Below are 18,405 nucleotides of genomic sequence, written 5' to 3'. Positions count from 1 at the left end.
TGATATCTGTTGAGTACTGTTTTCATTCTATTCTTTTTTTTCTCATGTGTTTTCTTCATGTGTGCGTGTAAACTCACATATCAGAGAAAGAGGAAATGTGTTTAGATTTAATTACGTCATCTTAAACTAAATATTTCTTCAAAATGTAAATTACTATCTTTTTAAGCTTCAGTTCCAATGTGATGATGCTGTTTATACTGAAATAGATAATTATGTTGTAAAAAGTTCCTCCAAATGCTCCTGATGTAAAGCTTTGAATATCAAATCGGGTCTACCGGTTATCAATTCCATTTTATGATACTTGAACCTAATGATGTCTACCTCGTAAAGTCGAATCCTTTTTAGCTTAGGTATTTTACTTACATTTTCAACATTCGATTATTTTACGTGTAGCTTCGCCCGTGCACTTTGTTAGCCAGGCGTCACACTGCCCCGAAGTTTAGGAAAGATGGACACACGACGAAGGAAAAAAATCAAATTCGGCTCTGATTGTAGAATAAAAGTATTCGGGAGGGCATCTTAAAACCATCGTATGATGACCGCCGGTAGAGTTTCTAAGGCTGCTAACAAAAGCTTTGGCTTTCGATCGACTTTTAACCAAGTACGGGGCTAACTTCGCAAGAAATGGAAAATTTCATATTCGTATGGCCATCTCGTGACTATTTGGGGATAGTGTGACGCCAGCCTTTTTGTTATCTATGTTTATCTTTTGTTTTTGTTATCTATGTTTGACATGCATGATACTGTGGGCGCGGTAGTTCGATTCAGCAGCTATGCGTAGCTTATATATTGTTGTATCATTATGGTAAATTATTGATCATCCAGCCATATACTCATTTGTTGTAGTCTTTGGTACTCATGAACCAAAGAGCATATCTCGACTTTTTATAGGTTGTACATGAGTTAAATTCGTTATGGTACTCAAAGATTATTCTGTTTGGCGAAGCGTTAGTCCTGTGGTTGACTTTGATTTAAGTGATAACCAGCTCATTGTTTAGCGTGTTTACTTAGCCTAAAACTGTCAGCGAAGGAATTTTATCGCTGCTAGAAGAGGGAAAATAGACCGTACCCTAAGATTTTACTCAGGTAAGTTTCGTTTCTTTTCATGATGTCTCTGTAATCTTCTTTGATAACGTCTTTGTAATTCTTGTGGTAATTCTGACTTTAACAGTATTATATCAATCTTGCGCCCCGCGGCGTACTGATCGAGTTATTGTTGTTAATGACTTACAATAATAATTACGTGTCTCTATATATAGCCTTTGATACTAATGACTTGAAACTGGGTAATCATACTGTTTCTAAGTGACTGGTCCGTATTTTCAGGAGAGGGTATCAAGGTGCTTTTTCAAGAGTGGAATTACTAATTGTCATTCTAAATCTGGCAAAGAAATGTGACATGTAAGCGCCAAGAAAATTGTTTGAAGTCATGCGTATGACAATGTGCTATAATACGTTGATTTGTTCCGAGTCTCATTTTATACTCCAAGTATTAGTATTGCAAAGGTACACACACAAGAAACTGTAATGTAACATATATATACGCTTGCTTTTACCGATCACGACATGGCTCCTTTCTCAGATTAAGTATTTGAATTCAAAGTGAGAGGTTTGTAATGTCTCCCATCGTTATCCTGAAATTACGCTGCGTGCTGACAAAACAGTACAAGAATATCATGAAATTCGTATAAGACACAAACATGGCATGAGGTGTTTTATTCTTCGTTGAGAAAACAGAATCATAATGACAAAGTACTATTTGTTAAAGGAATAAATTACCATTCACGAGACCTTCTTCTGCTTTGTGACTCCTGGTTACACTTTTCTTGTCTGACACTAAACGCACGTTTCCTTGTTAAATATATCAAAACAGCTGTCAAACTAGTTTATGCATATTCAAAGATACAGCAGTGGAGTATTTTGTTTGTTTCTGAACTGCACTTATAGAGAAGCACACAAACCATCAAACGGGTCTACAAACATATTCAATTCTTATGCATACCATTCTAAAAAAAAATGTTGCATCTGTTAGCAACGAAAAAATATGATCACTCGAGATAGCCATCACCTATGCGTGAAAATTTGATTCAAAAGCATTGATATATATTTACTGTATGATTCGACACTTGGTTGTTATCAGGAATCAAGCCCGTGGCGCTGAATGTATTTTTAAAGCGACCGATCAATTGATAAATCATAACTGTTCAATTTTGATCAAAATCAACTGATATAGGGATTACCACACTCTACTGCCTAAAATCATTTATCTACATGATAGTGAAAATTATTGAATATTTCATTTGTGGCTTATGCTTTTTACGTGTCTATACACACACCTATACCAACAAATACTAACTCACTCATATACACACACACATACTTACATAACTATACATACAAACAGAAAAGAGAATTATCGCTTGTGTCTTCTTGTAAGAGGCAACATTTTTGCATATTACGCATAATGAATTATCGCTGGTACAAAGGTTTGACATCGTTCGCTAAAATCAATTTCGGCGCTTGATACAGCCGAGAAGTAAATATAGGTTCTCTGTCCATTCTTTCGTTATTTTGATACCGTCTGTATTCATTTATCCACCTGAGAGAGAAATTATAGTTTCTCAAAGAGTTAACTTTGTATAATGAAACAAAATATAACACAAAATAAGGATGCAAGAAATATAGAAGGTGGAGGGTTATGGTTAATCGCCACAGATAGAAATAAAAGGAATACAAAATATAGAGGAAGTGACGTTTAAAAGACTTCTATACAGTAAGCGCTTCGACACTTTAAGAAAAGAAAGAGTATATATACACATTCATACCGCTAACATACTCATGTACACACAAACACACACACATACACACACACGCACATACAATAACCCTGAATGTTAAACACTTTACAGTGCCCGTTAGCTGTTGCTGAAATAGAGAAAACAGACAGAGAGACTGTTCCTTTGCATGTTCCGCGTCTCATGAATAATGATCAACGTTCTACAAGCTTCCGGAACAGAGCTGGAACCAGAACGATATGATTATAGCTCACATCGTTTGACCAAGGAGGTTTAGACTTTCCGAGACGCTATATATTCGACTCGTCACCAGCTGCACCAGGAGTAGTTGGTATGAAGACGACCTTAATTCGAGAGAACATGAGCGCCACACTCTCATAGCACGGATCGCAGAACGCCTTGATGCAGATGGCGTAACTCTTGGTCGCACAGACCAACTTGATCATGTAGGCCTTCAAACACGGCACCACGCACCTGTAGGAAAAGATGATTGTGAACACAAAATTGACTCCCTGAATTTCATTCCCTGTCGGTTTCCTCTTTCAAATCTATTACAAAAAAGTACAATATACAACTAACTTGCAAACACTCATGAACGGGAAATCGAGATGGGGTGTGCAGCCCTTGGAGTGGGTGATCTACACTTTTAAACTGCATCGGCTCTCGGGAAATAAGACATGGTGCAATGTTATATTTTATATAGACGTTTCAACTTCGGAAATACAAATGCATCCGAGAGAACAAAGGCTGATCACTGAAATATGCTCACAGTAGGAGCTGAAAGTAGCAACAGTGGACAAACGTCCTTGTATGATTATTTCATGGTGACCATGGTGACGGTTGTTTGCCTGTTATAGGAGAGAGACGAACACGGTTTCGAGTAGCCCGTATAGCTACGGTGACTTTGACAGCAGTAATTAATGATCAGAACGATGTGATGCCCGGTGATATAAAATGAATTAGACTTAGTAAGAGAAGAAAGTAATGTTGTGAAGATTGTGATGATGATAATGGTGATGACTATAATGAAAGTAATGATGGTAAATAAGTAGTTATGATATATGCTGGTTTTAAAGACTGCATTATTGATGACATTGGAAATGTTGCATGATATTCGGAATGCCGAAGAGACAAAGAATTGGTTTTGTTCAGGACAGCCATATACAGTCATAAACGTTTTGTGGAATGAGAAATGAATTCGAACATATGAGATTTTTAAAAAAGTTCATAGATGGTGATGACGGTGATTTCCATGATGTTGGGGATGATGGTACTAATGATGGCGGGATAAATATGATGGTGATGATGGAGGCTATGTGGTATAGTTAAGAATGTTTGAACATAGCTGGGGCATGGCGTTTAGAATGACAAGCAAGGATCAGTCGGTGCAGGGAAGATGGTGGTGGCGTTAAGAAGTAGTGGTAATGACAGCTGAGATGATGTTGATGTTTTCTACGATGGAATGGTAGTGACGGCGGTATTGAAATTGATGATGGTGATGGCGGTGATGGTGATGACGATGGTGATGGCGATGGCGATAGTGATGGTGGTGTGGTGATGGTGATGATGATGGCGATGGTAATGACGATGGCAATGGTGATGGTGATGGCGATAGTGATAGTGATGGCGATGGTGACGGTAATGGCGATGGTAATAGTGATGGTGATGGTGATGGTGATGGTGATGGTGATGGTGATGGTGATGGTGATGGTGATGGTGATGGTGATGGTGATGGTGATGGTGATGGTGATAGTGATAGTGATAGTGATAGTGATAGTGATGGTGATGGTGATGGTGATGGTGATGGTGATGGTGATGGTGATGGTTATTGGTTATGGTGATGGTGATGTAGGTGTTGATGGTGATGGTGATGGTGATGGTGATGGTGATGGTGATGATGATGGTGGTAGTGATAGTGAGGGGATGTTGGTAGTTATAGTGATAGTGGTAGTGATGATGATGGTGAAAACTGTGATCATGATGAACTATGAGAGTAATGGTGGGCTCATGATGTCGAAGTCGGTGATGGTTGTAACGATAGAATAGCAATGATAGTGGTGGTGATGATGATAATGATGATGGTCGATTAAATGGTAAAGGTGGTGGCGGCAATGGCGGCAGACACAATGATAATGACAGAGCTGGTCGAAATGCCTCCTTACCAGATGTGGCAGAATGACAGAATGGCGAAGTACAAGCCCCAGCAGAAAGCGGCAGGGATGCTGCAAACTGCGCTGCAACAAGTGTAGCAACAATCCTTGCTCCAGTTGTACGTGTTGAAGCTTGTCACCCAAGTCTTCTCCGAGCTGTGAATGCCGTCTGGCTCTGCGAACACCTCGTGCCAGAACACCTACACACCAATGAAGACATTGTACTCATTCTTATGAGTAGACGTTTCTGCAATCATCATTGATGTTCTGGTTAGCTATGACTTGATTACACCTGTAAAAATGAGGGTTTTTTTTATTAATTCCACTAAGTCTACGATATCTTGTACACTTACAGGATAAGAAGTTTAGTTGTATCACTTTTCTTAGCACGTTTACCCAAATTATATGCAATCGCAATTCACCAAAAATACTTTCACCAATCTGCAACATAGATTAATCTATGATAGGCCCTATTTTGGAAACCGTGGGATTTATCATGTAATGTCAAGAAGGACTACGGAGTGTACAGTGAACGACTCTTTAAAGCAAACTTCTCTTTAAAATTTGAATTATAACAAAATAAAATATAGCGTACATGAAATTGCCATGATGGCAATCACAAGGATCACTAACGCGATGGACGATCGATGTAGGCCCTACACTCATTTTTCTTTTCAACCTTTGTTTGCTTATGAGTGTATCTGTTTGTTCTTGTGATTATGTTGTCATAGCTAGGGCTCGCATCAAGATGGTCGCGTCCTCCATGGCTCCAAGCGTATAGCAGCATCGTCAAACGATGCATCTCAGCGTGTGAACACTCTTTACAGTATGATGGCATGCAAGCAAGGCGTCCGGTCACTGATGGAGGAGCGCACGAAGTGACCGGAAGATTTGCTTCATGATCCTATTTAGGAACATTCTATAGCTGATATCAGTAGAAGACAGTTGCTCGTCGAGGAACAGCATAATGTGTGTACAAGAGTGTGTGTGGCTGTGTATGATGTGTATACGTGAGTTCGCCATTCAAACTGGGTGTGTGCTTGTGTATCGATTCTATGTGCTTAGGTGGGGTGGTCCACGGCGCCTGCGTGAGTGTGCATGGGTGACTGGAGAGAAGAAATAGGTGTGCGTGAGTGTAGATAACGTGTTGCTTTACTTGAATTGTGGAGCTTGAGCTCCACGCTTGAATCTTAATGCAATATCCATTACTTACAGACCGAGTCAGTTTTTAAAGTGCTCAATTGCCAGTAAATTTACGCGAGTACTGCATTTAATATTCACCCAGTCGTGTCACAAAGTACGCGAGGTCACTGGCAAGGAAGCAGAACGAGTGAGCACACAATGTTGTTTCAATTATCTTTGGTTTCTTTTTCAAGAATCCATAGACTGTAGAAAAAAAACAAACAGTGAAGAATAAAAGCACTGGATAACAAAGAGTTTTTACTCGCTGTAGCAAATAATGGGACACAGGAAGAATTGTCTGCTGTTTGCAAGATGACATCACAATAATACTGTTTCCACGATTGAAATGTAAAAAATGTCTGAAGAGAGTGTACAGGCCTATGGACACGCATGTACACGTATTGCAATAAAGTTAAAACGCCTTTACTCACAAAACTATTTAAAAAAATCCCTATAATATCACAATTCAGTCACGCAGGTGAAATCCATGAAAAAAAAATCGATGAAAAGCAATCAAAAGATCAAGAGTGCAACAAGGTGGAGTCTAGGCCAATACATTCATACTCTGGCGATTTTGAATAATGAAGATTATGATAATTATGTGACATGATAATACTGGTATTTTAATATGTATCAATCAGTTAAAACAATGTGATAACACAAAGAAAAGCATATCAAAATGTACAATTGACGTGCATTTCAGGCACACTACAATACCTCGACACCAAAACGTTTATACCAGGATCTTTTTGTCTACTAAATATATCTAGACATGACACTACAATCATAGTTACCACAAAGACCTGAATACTCCATATCCGTAATAATTCTATAGAATTACAACGAAAAAATATCATTTTGAAACCCTGAAGCTTAGCACAAAACTATGCATCTCCAATGGATACGTCACTAGATATGTTAATCAGAGACGTCCATACTTTATATTCTCACCGAAATGTATACCAAATATACTTCATCACCCAGACCTTATACATTGGCTGACTGATTATGGGAATCTGCTGTGTCCCCGCGTGGACATTTCTTGATATTACAGGATGCTTCAGAAAACGGTCAATCCATTGTAAGCATATTCACCTTCACATGACTGTTGATGTCATCTGGATCGCGGTCATCCATCGCCAGACCCTCCGGGACTTTGATCCTGACATCTCCCGTTCCGCTCGCAGGCTGCTGTGTCTCCGCCATCATTATACGCAATCGTCAGCGGGTCACACGATGAACAAGGACCTGAAGAAGGATCACGAAGTCGTCGAGGAGATCGAGTGGTGGCAGCGACGCCCTTCTGGCGAGTGTGGACAAGGCGGGATTTATCGACCTGTAACGGACGAGCCGTAAAAGAAAAGGGTGTGCGCTCAGTCCCTTCTTGGAGGTCAACCCTACCACTATGGGCACGAACAGTCTAATTAGTCCTCTCTGCCACAGCTTTAAGTCGCCCAGTTTACTCACGCTCTTATGCAATCATGCAAACATAGCGAACACCAATGCTTCTCAAATGCGTTTCGCAGCATATGCATGTATTCTTGCAGGACGCTTGCAAGAGCTGGGACTAGCTTTGGATCTGAACAAACAGTCCGTCGTTAATATCGTTTAGGGGACCTATGTATAGTGTATATACGGGGCTTGCTAGCTGTACGACCGTGTTTGTTCGAACACGAATCTAGATTAGATAAAATAAAAGAGGAGTGGTCAGAACAAATTTTTCCTAAGACTAAGAGCGATGGATTTTGATGATAACGGGACTCATCAGATTACCTTCCAATCGTTGATCTTGGTGAATTCATATCATGATTTTTGTTGCTTTATATATAGTTGCTTTTAGACTTAGGCCTATACAAACATGCCTGCGACACATAAAGGAAAACAAAATCTGCAGAGTTGCTCACTTTAAAAGAGGGCCTTGTTGCAGAGATTACTAACATTTATTCCTGTTTTTCATATCTATGTATATATTCTCTCTTCTATATTTCTACATATAGGCCCCTAAATGAGATAATGAAATAATGCTTGTGTGATTTGAACACAAATGTACAAAATAAACTTCGAAGTGTGATTTTTAAACATGTGGAGCATAACAAAATTGTGCATTTCGTATATGATATACCAAGAGTCGTAACCATGTGATATTTTTGTTTGTTTGTGTCTTTTTTCTGCTTTTTGTGCATCGAATACGGATTAAGGGGGGCAAATGATAATGATGTTCATAGCTGTGTACTACCTTAAGAGAAAAACTTGCAAGTAAAGGAAAATGTCGCTATCGTAAGTGTCTGGAAGGGCGTTCGGAAAATGTGAAACTTGGGGTTTTTTTTTATTCCCCTTTGTTCTTGATACCATGCTGTTACCCGTGGAGATATTGATTAGTAAATCTGTACCCTTTCAAACGCGCCGGAAAGTGAACAATCCAAATCGAAATGGATGCGAAAGCGATAGCGTCCCAATGACAAGTGCCTTCCCGATGTTCATGCAACCTTTCTTCCTTTTTTTTTAAATTTTTCTTTTTTTACGACGCGTGTTATCTAGCTGCACCCGCTCTAAGATTTTTCCCCAGAACACCGTCTTATGAACATTTTCTGCAGTATACATTGTCAATTACAATAATTGCAATAACCATAGCTACAACTGGAATACTCGCAGCTAAATGGTTGTTACCGGCTGCGATAACAGGATGTAGCAAGTAACTTGTGTGGCAGGTGTATAGGTACTGCTTTATATTCGTAAAACGGAAAGCATGTTTATCCCGCATATAAAAACCGTGTGTGAGAGCTGAGAAGCCATAGTAACAGAGGCAACTCTCTTAAGATGCTTAGCTGATCTCAAGGAGAACAGAGCAAACATCTTAAATTGCCGACATGCAGAACGCGAGCATGACAATGACACTATCCGATGGAATCGATTGTTAAAAGCGAGAGTTTATTTTGCCAGTTCTGAAATGAAAGGAAAAGAAAATACAGCGAAATGTCTTCGGCGGAATGTTTCGTTGTTTGATTACAGTCGATAAGCATTCCGTCACAACATCTGAGCTATACTAATGAGCATTCTTTCTTGATTATTAATGATAAGAGGCATCATATCTAAAGAATCTTTCGGTCACACACAACTTGTAAAATTATTGTATTTGACACAAGCAGCGAATGTTTCATAATCTTTATGCCTCTCTTATGGCTGTTATGATAATGTGCAACCGAACGGGAAGATTACGATCATTTTGACATGGTGGAAAGTATACGTGATATTAAGTAGTGTCATTCTTAATTCGTTTACATAGTAGCCAAATACCTGACAACAAGTAGTCAATCGGCGTATCACATGCCCATATAAAAAGCATGTCGATGAAAGTATATAGAAATGTTTTGGTATACTTTTGACAATGGAAGATATCGTTCCTGAAGATGTATTATCAATGCTTTTTCTGATACTACCACACTTGTTGCAAGTTAGATTGAGGAAATTCATATTCAGGCCACTTAAATACAATGAGATTGTTGCAAAAAAAAAAAGACTGTTCGAATAATAATGCATTCTTACAATAATTGTCCACGTAGACATTTATTTACTATGACTAAGATTCTTTTAATCCAGGAATTAATTACACTGAATACTCTAAGTACAATTTTTGCACTGGAAACCTCCCACGAATGCGTCTTTAATTCAATGGTTATATAGGGAAATAATCTATTGTCTTATTACATTTATTCGTACAATATACACTATAGACAACAAACTTTCCAACACAAGCACTCGGTGCGCTTACTATACACAATCACGTTCTTTATTCATTGCGAAGTGTATAGGAATTACACAATGGAACAATTTAAGGGATGATATAACTTCTCGTGGAACATTAGCACAATTCTTGTTAAAAATCTTTCAAAAGGGGACTTTTTGGTAGTTTGCTGTAAACTTGTGGGAATCTCATCAGAGAGGATCCAGCTTCAAATATAAGTATATTTCTTTATTTCTTATTACCAAAAGAATAGAGCTACTTCTATGCATTGCGTCCTCAGTGTTTGTGTTAATCTTTTTTATGTGTGTGTGTGAGTTAAATGTATTATTATTTGTATATGATTATGTTAATGGCATTCACTTATTGTCATTTTAACATGAATGTTGATCATCACATCAAATTGTTCTTCAACACTAATCATAGATATCGCTTTGTAATTAATCATCAATCATGATTGGTTAGAATAAATTGAATTGAATTGAGAGGGAAAAAAAGAAGTAAAATGCCATGAAATATGGCCGACCTCCTCTACCCCCCCCCCCCCCCCAGTAGTTTAAATCTTGGTACAACCCCAGAAGCTTTGTCAATTCGTTTCTTGTCGATAAGCATCCTGTAATCCGCAAATGAATGGTGTCGCGATTCACTGACTGCTATATATATCGCATCTTTCCCGAGTTTTTTCTTCCACCGATTCCTCTTATAAACAATGTCATGTCACCGACATGTGTTCGCACATTCTTCTTCAACAAATAGTGCTGGTGCACCCATAAAGATAAGAAAAATAAAAGAATAAAGTCCAGCATTATCACGAATTGACCTCTCTATATGTGTAAGAGCCCCGTTTGGTTTAGACATGCACCGCAGGTCTGAATATTTTCAGTGTAAGCAGATTGCCATGTGGATTGTGTGCCGAGTAGGATTTGTCAAGAACTACATATCAATCTGAATGGATCGAATGTTTGGAAATGTCCACTAGATGACATGCGTGTGATGACTTTGTCAACACATGGACGGGGCACGAGGTGAAATGATCCGTAACACGCTTTACACTTTATGACAGTGAATACTTTATTACAAGAGTATGGGGGCGTTTTTAACAGTGTATATACGCAAGCCGAGTACAATCATGCTGACCACAGTGCACTCTATACATGACAACGCTTCATGAAAGGAGTTTCCTCATTTCGTGTTAGAGTAACGTTTAAAGAAATTATCATCAACGTGCTAATGTAAACGTTTGACATAAAGGTTTCGACGTCTGAATGCACTCATGCGTGACTAATCGTTCAAAGTCGCAAAGTGTACTAGATAATTTTACTGAAATCAATGAATATACAAAGTGCCCCCATTTACTAAAAAACCCAACACCAACAACAACGGTACACCTCTAAAATGGTCCCCAACTGACAGACTTGATCAATTTGGGGAAAATCTGTATACACATGGATAGCTGAAAATATCTTCTTTCGAACCTGACAATATTATTGTCACAAAATGTTTTATGCTTGAGTGAGCGCTGTCCAATTTTGTATATAAAGGGGGTGAAAATCAGGTTGCGCAGGAATTGGCTATCCACTTTTGATGAAGTGAAAAGTTATCCAGTTTTAAGAAATTACTGATTGTGTGAGGATGAGTTGGTGCAGTGAATTCAAAAGAATTTATGCATGAATGATCAATATGTTGTCTTTTTAAACACATTTTGACTTTTTTCGTCAGTACCGGATCATCTGATATTGATATCTATTGTGATGATCATTGTGCTCCCGATACTGTGTGGAAGGAATGGGATGGTTGCGTGGTGTGGTTATTGGCGTGTGTGCGGGTGATTGATTGATTGATTGATTGATTGATTGATTGATTGATTGATTGATTGATTGATTGATTGATTGATTGATTGATTGAATCAATGTTTGAATGATTGGATCAGTGTTCGATTCGGTATAATCAAATTTCTTTTCTTGAATAATGATGACATAAACCATGCCAATCCAGCAGCAATCCCAACAATGTTGTTTAATTATTTACCACTGACTAACGGCTTTTCAAACTTCCACATTCAAACTGTGATCACTGATAGTTTTTTAATTACATAACACCATGTCATACATCGCACAAGCCCATATCCATCGGAATCTATTGTAAATTAATTCAGTAAAGAACTTCTCATCCCAGCCAGAATGGAAAGGTATTATTAAAGTAGTGAATTCCTGCGCAACCTGATTCTCACGTCCTTTATAAAATGGGCATATCCACGAAAACATTATGATGAGTTTGTTTGCAAAAACCGATAAGTCCATTTTTGAAGATTTTGAAGTACGGTCTCTGTCATAAAGTACAAAATAATACCCTTTAAATGATGTATTGGTCACTACATATAAAGGTATACATTTTTGAAGTTATGGTCAAAAGAAGCAAAAATGTTCTAATTATTCTCTTTATTTTTCTTGACCTTTAATCGCAAATATCTCCATTTGGCAAATATGGACGTATCGGTTTTTGCGAACAAACTCTTCATATTTTCTGACTTTTTTGGTGTCATGGTACACTCAGAAAAATTAAGAAAGAAAGTAAACGCCTTTTCTAGTTCATATTTTTCATACAAGACTTTGATAAAAAAATCATTGTTCTCATATACCATTAAAGGTTATCTAACCCGCTACGCGCCACATTAATCTCTTGTCCATGTATTTGTATAAAACTTGTGAATATTATTGACTCATTAACTTAGAGAAAACAAAGATTGAGCTGATGAAGGCACTGGTGACCTCGATAGCCCTATACGGATGCGAATCATATGGACGCTCAGCAAAAATCTGGAGAAGAAAATAGCCGCTTTCGAGATGAGATGTTTCCGCCGATTACTCGGAATACATTGGCACGATCGCCGCACCAATGCATCGGTGCTGGAAGATATCAGGAGGGAAATCGGGGATTATGAACCACTGCTGGACACAATGAAGAGAAGGAAGCTGCAATGATTTGGGCATGTCACTCGACGGCCAGGTACACTAGCGCACGGTCGGGTGGATGGGCGGCGAGCTCAAGGAAGACCAAGGAGGAATTGGATGAATGATGTGAGGAGATGGGTGGAGAAGCCGGTGGAAATCTGTATGAGAATGTGAGAATGGCGCAGGATAAGGAAACCTGGAGAAGGACATCTCAGTGCCCCAACGGCTGAAATACTACGGGTGTGACCTGACCTGACCTGACCATTAACACACAAAGTGTTAATTGGCTATCGACCTGGTAGGTTAATACAAAAGGATACTTTACGCACGAGTGAACTCATGTGTTTTTGTCCTCCAAGGCACAAAAGTATGAATTGCAGAAATTAACATCTTGTCATTCATTTGCAAATGCCCTCCAAGATAGCAATGATAACAGAAGACCAACTTAACGCAATGAGAGACATGAATGACATAGCAACAATAAGTTTTTGTTCCCTTGTATCTCATGAGGTTTATCCTCAAACAAAAGCAAAGTGGGGAAACTAAACGGGAAAATGATACTTTTCTGTAAACTCAAACTTACCTGATGATGCCATTTGAATTTGGATTGAACAGAAGGTTCTTTATTTTCATCCATTATTTTTGCATTTCTTTATCTTAAGAGGAAAGAAAAATGTTATAGAGATCATGGTTGATTTTTGCAAATTAATTTGTGTTTCTTTGATTGTTAGTATTGTGGAAGAGCACACAATATACTGTATGAATGAGAACTTGTCCAGTTTTGCAATTTTTGCTTTTGTGCCTTGGCAGAGAAAAACCGAACGTGTTCACTCATGCGTAAAGCTTCCCTTTTTATTGACCTACAGGGTGATAGCCAATTACATGTAAATTTCCTTTGATATGGTAGGCTCTGTATAAAAACGTTAATCTTAGCCAAATAATCAATGAGAAATGTGTACTTGAAAAAGTGTTTACTTTTTTTTTGGCTGAGTGAAATTTAGACGAAACCTTCATCATATGATTAAAAGATGGAAAATGCCCCAAACTTATTATCATTATCCGTTTTTATTCATTTATCTATTTTGGGAGGGGGTAAAGTGTATTTTTTTACACCCTGTAGGGCTTTTCCAAAAAAAAAACAAAAAACAATACAGAAACAAGTTGTCTATTAATCTAGCTGGTACAACTGGAGGGTACGGACCAGATCAGCATTAGACATTGTTATGGGTGACGTCTGTCCATGAAATTTACGATATAATTACTATAATAATTTAAGGAGAAACAATATTTGAAGGTCACATTTTGTTTGTGACTCAAGTATTTAAGAACCCCCCCCCCCAAAAAAAAAGACACACAAAACAAAACAAAACCGAAAACAAAACAAAACAAAACAAAAAATCTCTAGTCACTTTGGAAAGAATGCTGGCTACCTCTACGTTCCTCAAGATAGCAGTCTTTATCCACATGAACGCACTTTTTGTCCCCTCATGCAATTCATGAAGAATAAATAAATCTTTTTTTAAAGGTCTTTGCAAATCTGTGCAAACGCTGTAGCATAGTCTCAACAGAGAGTTGTTATTATACGTACATGATCTAAGTGAGAATAATCCTCTGCAGTATTTCTAATATGGTTGTAATTTCCTTATTCTTGAATTCAATAAAATGGTAGTTCTGTTACTTCTGAAGCAAAATTAAGAATAAACCATATAATGACATCACTGTGCCTGCTAGCTTGAAACACATGGATATAACAGACATAATCATACCAGTGGTTATTGGCATGTGGGCACTGATACATCGCTTTGCTTTGAAGGTATGGAGACAGAACTGTATACTGTACTGTACCTCCGTTTAAGCAAGTTGAAAGGCGCCCCCTACAGATGTTTTCCCCAAAGAATCGGTAAGTACTGTGTAGGATCTATATACATACTGTATGATTATTCAAAGTTTATAATTAAGTGAACGTGTCAGATATGGTCTGTTGGCTATATACATATTATTGATTCGAAAATGAAATATGGTTCGTTCTTCCATGGGTTCGTTAATCCGACGGTTCGTATACGTACTTTCTTTTTTCTTTCTTTTTACATTTTTGGATTAACGAACCTTATTCAATTTTCGGATTAACGGACATAATATAGGGAAATTTGTGTGTTTGGGAATAACGAACATCGTTCAACACACCAATTTAGGCAATGAGTGTACAGGCAAAGAGAACATTGAGGTCATTATTATGTATCATAACCACTGATTACTTTCTTTCTGTCATTCGGTTTTTGGTTTTTGGTTTTCTGTTGTTGTTTTGTTGTTGTTGTTGTGTGTTGTTGTTGTTGTTGCTGTTGTTGTTTTTTTTTTGGGGGGGGGGGAACTTTATTGTATCAAGAGCAAGAGTGATTCTGACTTCACATTGGTGCCAGCAATTTGGCAATCGTCAGCTTTTTGTGGGACATTCTTTGGTAAAAACAAAACAAAGACAAGCAGATTGATGTCTTTGATTAGGCATTATAGCTGTGTCAGTTACAGGCCTTAATTATTCAAAGCAATAATTTCCTGATGAAATAATCTTTTTAACATACTATGCATCGCACATATCCTATGACACTTGCACATATCACTCTCTCTCTCTCTCTTCCCTTGAACATGTATGTAATAGATGTATATGTATATATTTGTGTAGGTATATGATATATATATATATATACTCTGCCTTGAGAATTTCTGGTTTAAAAAAAAAAGCGCAGAGGTGACTCCAAAATCATCTACACACTAAGGGAGGCACCGATGGCCAAAGCTTGAACGAGAACCACTCGAAATTAGGCTGACTATATTTTGTTTTACATTTGGAATAAAAAAATTAAACTAAAGAAGGGGAAATGTGAGGCAAGAAGTCGTTGGTGGGTGTAATATCTGTCGCAATTGCTCTGTTAAAATTGGTATACATGTATTTCAAAGTGTGACCGTACGAAGAAATGCGCGATATCAAAATTGCTTTGTGATGTCATAATTACTTTGTTACATTTTACAAAAGTGACCGTATCATATTATGAACAGTGGCAAAGCAGCAAGCTATCCATACATCGGAATTGCTTTATCTTGTCACAATCGCTTTGGGACATTATTTCACAAATAGTGCACTATTTGGAAAGTATCGTCATAAACAGTGACGTCATTTTCCAAATAGTATTCCATGGAGTGTCTGTTATACGGGCCCACATTCTCAAATAGCTGAAATTATATATGGATAGCCCGGGAGTGAATAGTGTTTTTCTTTTTTTTGGGGGGGGGGGGGTTGAGACACCGAGGCCTATAGTTTTAACCAGAAACCCTAAATTAAGCAAAGTTATATTTGTTTTATATTTTGGATCAAAAATTTAAACAAAACAAGGGGGAAATGTGGAAATTGCGAAGTGAGAAGTTGTGTCGTAGTGGTGGATGCGATGCTGTGAAAGGACTTTAGTAAGCAGCGCACAATGTCAGGGTGCTTTGTAATGTAGGTATCGTTTTGTTAAAAAAAAAGTTACATTTCACAGAGTGACGATACGAAGCAATGCGCAATATCAGAATGTTTTATGACGTCACAATTGCTGTAGAAATTGTTACATTTCACAGACTGACGGTACGAGAAGCGCGAAATGTCAAAATTGCTTTGTGACGTTACTATTTTTAAAAAGAAATTGTTACATTGACGGTACTCGACGCAAACAGTGTGCGATGTCAGAATTGTTTTGTGACGTAACAATTGTTTTACAAGAAATTGTTACATTTCACAGACTGACGGTACGAGAAGCGCGCAATGTCAGAATGCTTTATGACGTCACTATTTTTAAAAAGAAATTGTTACATTGACGGTACTCGACGCAAACAGTGCGCGATGTCAGAATTGTTTTGTGACGTAACAATTGTTTGTTAAAAATTGTCACATTTCACAGAGTGACTGTGCAAAGCTGTGCACAATTTCAGAAGTGCTTTTGTGACATCATTTTGCAAGTAGTATACTAGATGTAATTGCAAAATGTCGTCATAGGAGTGACGTCATTTTGCAAAAACAAGTGCTTCATGGAGTGTCAAACATGCCATCACTCTGATATAGCTGAAAATACCCGTAATCACGTGAAGCTCTTTCAAGCAATCACTAGAGGATGCTTTTTTGATCCAAAACGTAAAAAGTACTATTTGAAAGAAGACGACATTTTGCAAATAGCATAATAATTGCAAAATGATTGCATTTCTGAAATCATGCGCAGCTTTGCACCGCCACTCTGTGAAATATGTATATGAAGAATCTCGAAATGTTCTTTCGTGTCACGTTCATCATTCTATTCGTATTTGTGTAAGACATAAAGCTTTTAAAATGTTGCAGTCAATGATGATTTTGTGATTCTCCTTACGTATGAGTAGAGGAACGTGCAGTTGGAAAGTAGGCCTGTAGGGCCCAACAAGACTTTGCCCTGTTCCACTCAGAACGGTACTTTTTTGGAGTCACCTTTGCCCATTATCTTAACAGTAAATTTATTGTTTCACATTTTGGATAATAATTTTAAACAATTCAAAAGAAGGGGAAATTAAAGAAAAAGTGGATGCGTTGTGAGGTATTATAAATACATTCAATTTTGGTAAAATATCTATAGGCCTAGTTTCTGCTGGAAAGGGAAATAAATGAATGAAATTAATAAATATATTTTACATATATATACATATATATATATACCGTATGTTTGTCTGTCGCTGTATGTGTGTGTGTGTGTGTGTTTATATTTTGGCTGAAAAAAAAAAGATCCTCGAGTGACTTGTTGAAAGCGCTTCTCGTGATTAAATACTTCATACAAATATACTTTCGTTTTGGTTTTGATTGTAAGTTTTGCTTTTTACTCCTTTCATATCTTGCCCTATTTTCTGCCTAGACAATTACCTTTTTATCATTGTAAAACTGAAGGAATCATTCATGACCAATAGCCAGAGTCCGGAGACGGGTAAAAACTGAACAATGCAGGCCTGAATGACGAGCATGCATTTCAGTTTGCTTCGGGGTAGGCCCTATATCTGAATCAAGTAACACATATCCGTCGTATTTATTCGGCATTATGACATCCTTTTTTTTCTCATCATTTTAATTCATCACATATGGAACAAACTATCAACATATTATTTCCTCCTCACTCACGTCATAGGCCTGTGTATACACACCATCATGAACAACTCTCGAAAGTAAGATTATTCTCCCGATTTATAGAGAACATAATTCCTACGATGGCAGCCGCTTAGCGTGGTAGCCTACATACTCAGTAGCTAGGTCATGGAGGCATCACTGCCTTGTGAAGCCCGTGTGTTACACAAACACCGTGAAAACCCCACAGCTAGACCTCCTGCCTGTTGTGTCGACGTTGAGCGTACAGGTTTATATCAGCGTGGGCTTTTACGTCTTAGGGAGATGTATTTTTGACACTATTCCGGTGGTGCACCTGCTCACTTCGAGTACACTGCGCTGTGTGGCACGGCGTGTTCCCATTCCGCCACCACAAATGGATGTTTAGAATGTGTAGGAAAACGAACTTGCGAATTTCAATTTATATTACTTGCTGCAACACGTT

At 38.0% G+C, this 18,405-nt stretch overlaps 1 protein-coding gene across 1 annotated transcript; it reads right to left on the bottom strand.

Moving 5' to 3' along the window:
* Positions 1-3,085: 3,085 nt before the first annotated feature.
* LOC139740547 (caveolin-3-like) lies at positions 3,086-7,333 on the bottom strand. The gene is made up of 3 exons (XM_071651136.1): positions 7,223-7,333; positions 4,958-5,145; positions 3,086-3,269 (listed from the first exon to the last, which is right to left on the bottom strand). Exons 1-3 carry the CDS (start codon positions 7,331-7,333, stop codon positions 3,086-3,088), a joined length of 483 nt encoding a protein of 160 aa, XP_071507237.1.
* Positions 7,334-18,405: the final 11,072 nt, after the last annotated feature.

This window comes from Diadema antillarum, unplaced genomic scaffold, assembly GCF_040938485.1.
Source record: "Diadema antillarum isolate AM-2024a unplaced genomic scaffold, OU_Dant_1.0 seq00000861_RagTag, whole genome shotgun sequence".
Classification (NCBI taxonomy): Eukaryota; Metazoa; Echinodermata; class Echinoidea; order Diadematoida; family Diadematidae; genus Diadema; species Diadema antillarum.
This window is presented reverse-complemented; position numbering and strand designations above follow the sequence as displayed.

Excerpts from the sequence above, each read along its gene's own strand:
- LOC139740547 (XM_071651136.1), bottom strand. The coding sequence starts at position 7,333 with ATGGCGGAGACACAGCAGCCTGCGAGCGGAACGGGAGATGTCAGGATC. Across the intron at positions 5,146-7,222 it reads ACATCAACAGTCATGTGAAG|GTGTTCTGGCACGAGGTGTT; the intron begins GTGAATATGCTT and ends ATTGGTGTGTAG. Across the intron at positions 3,270-4,957 it reads CTGTCATTCTGCCACATCTG|GTGCGTGGTGCCGTGTTTGA; the intron begins GTAAGGAGGCAT and ends CTTTTCCTACAG.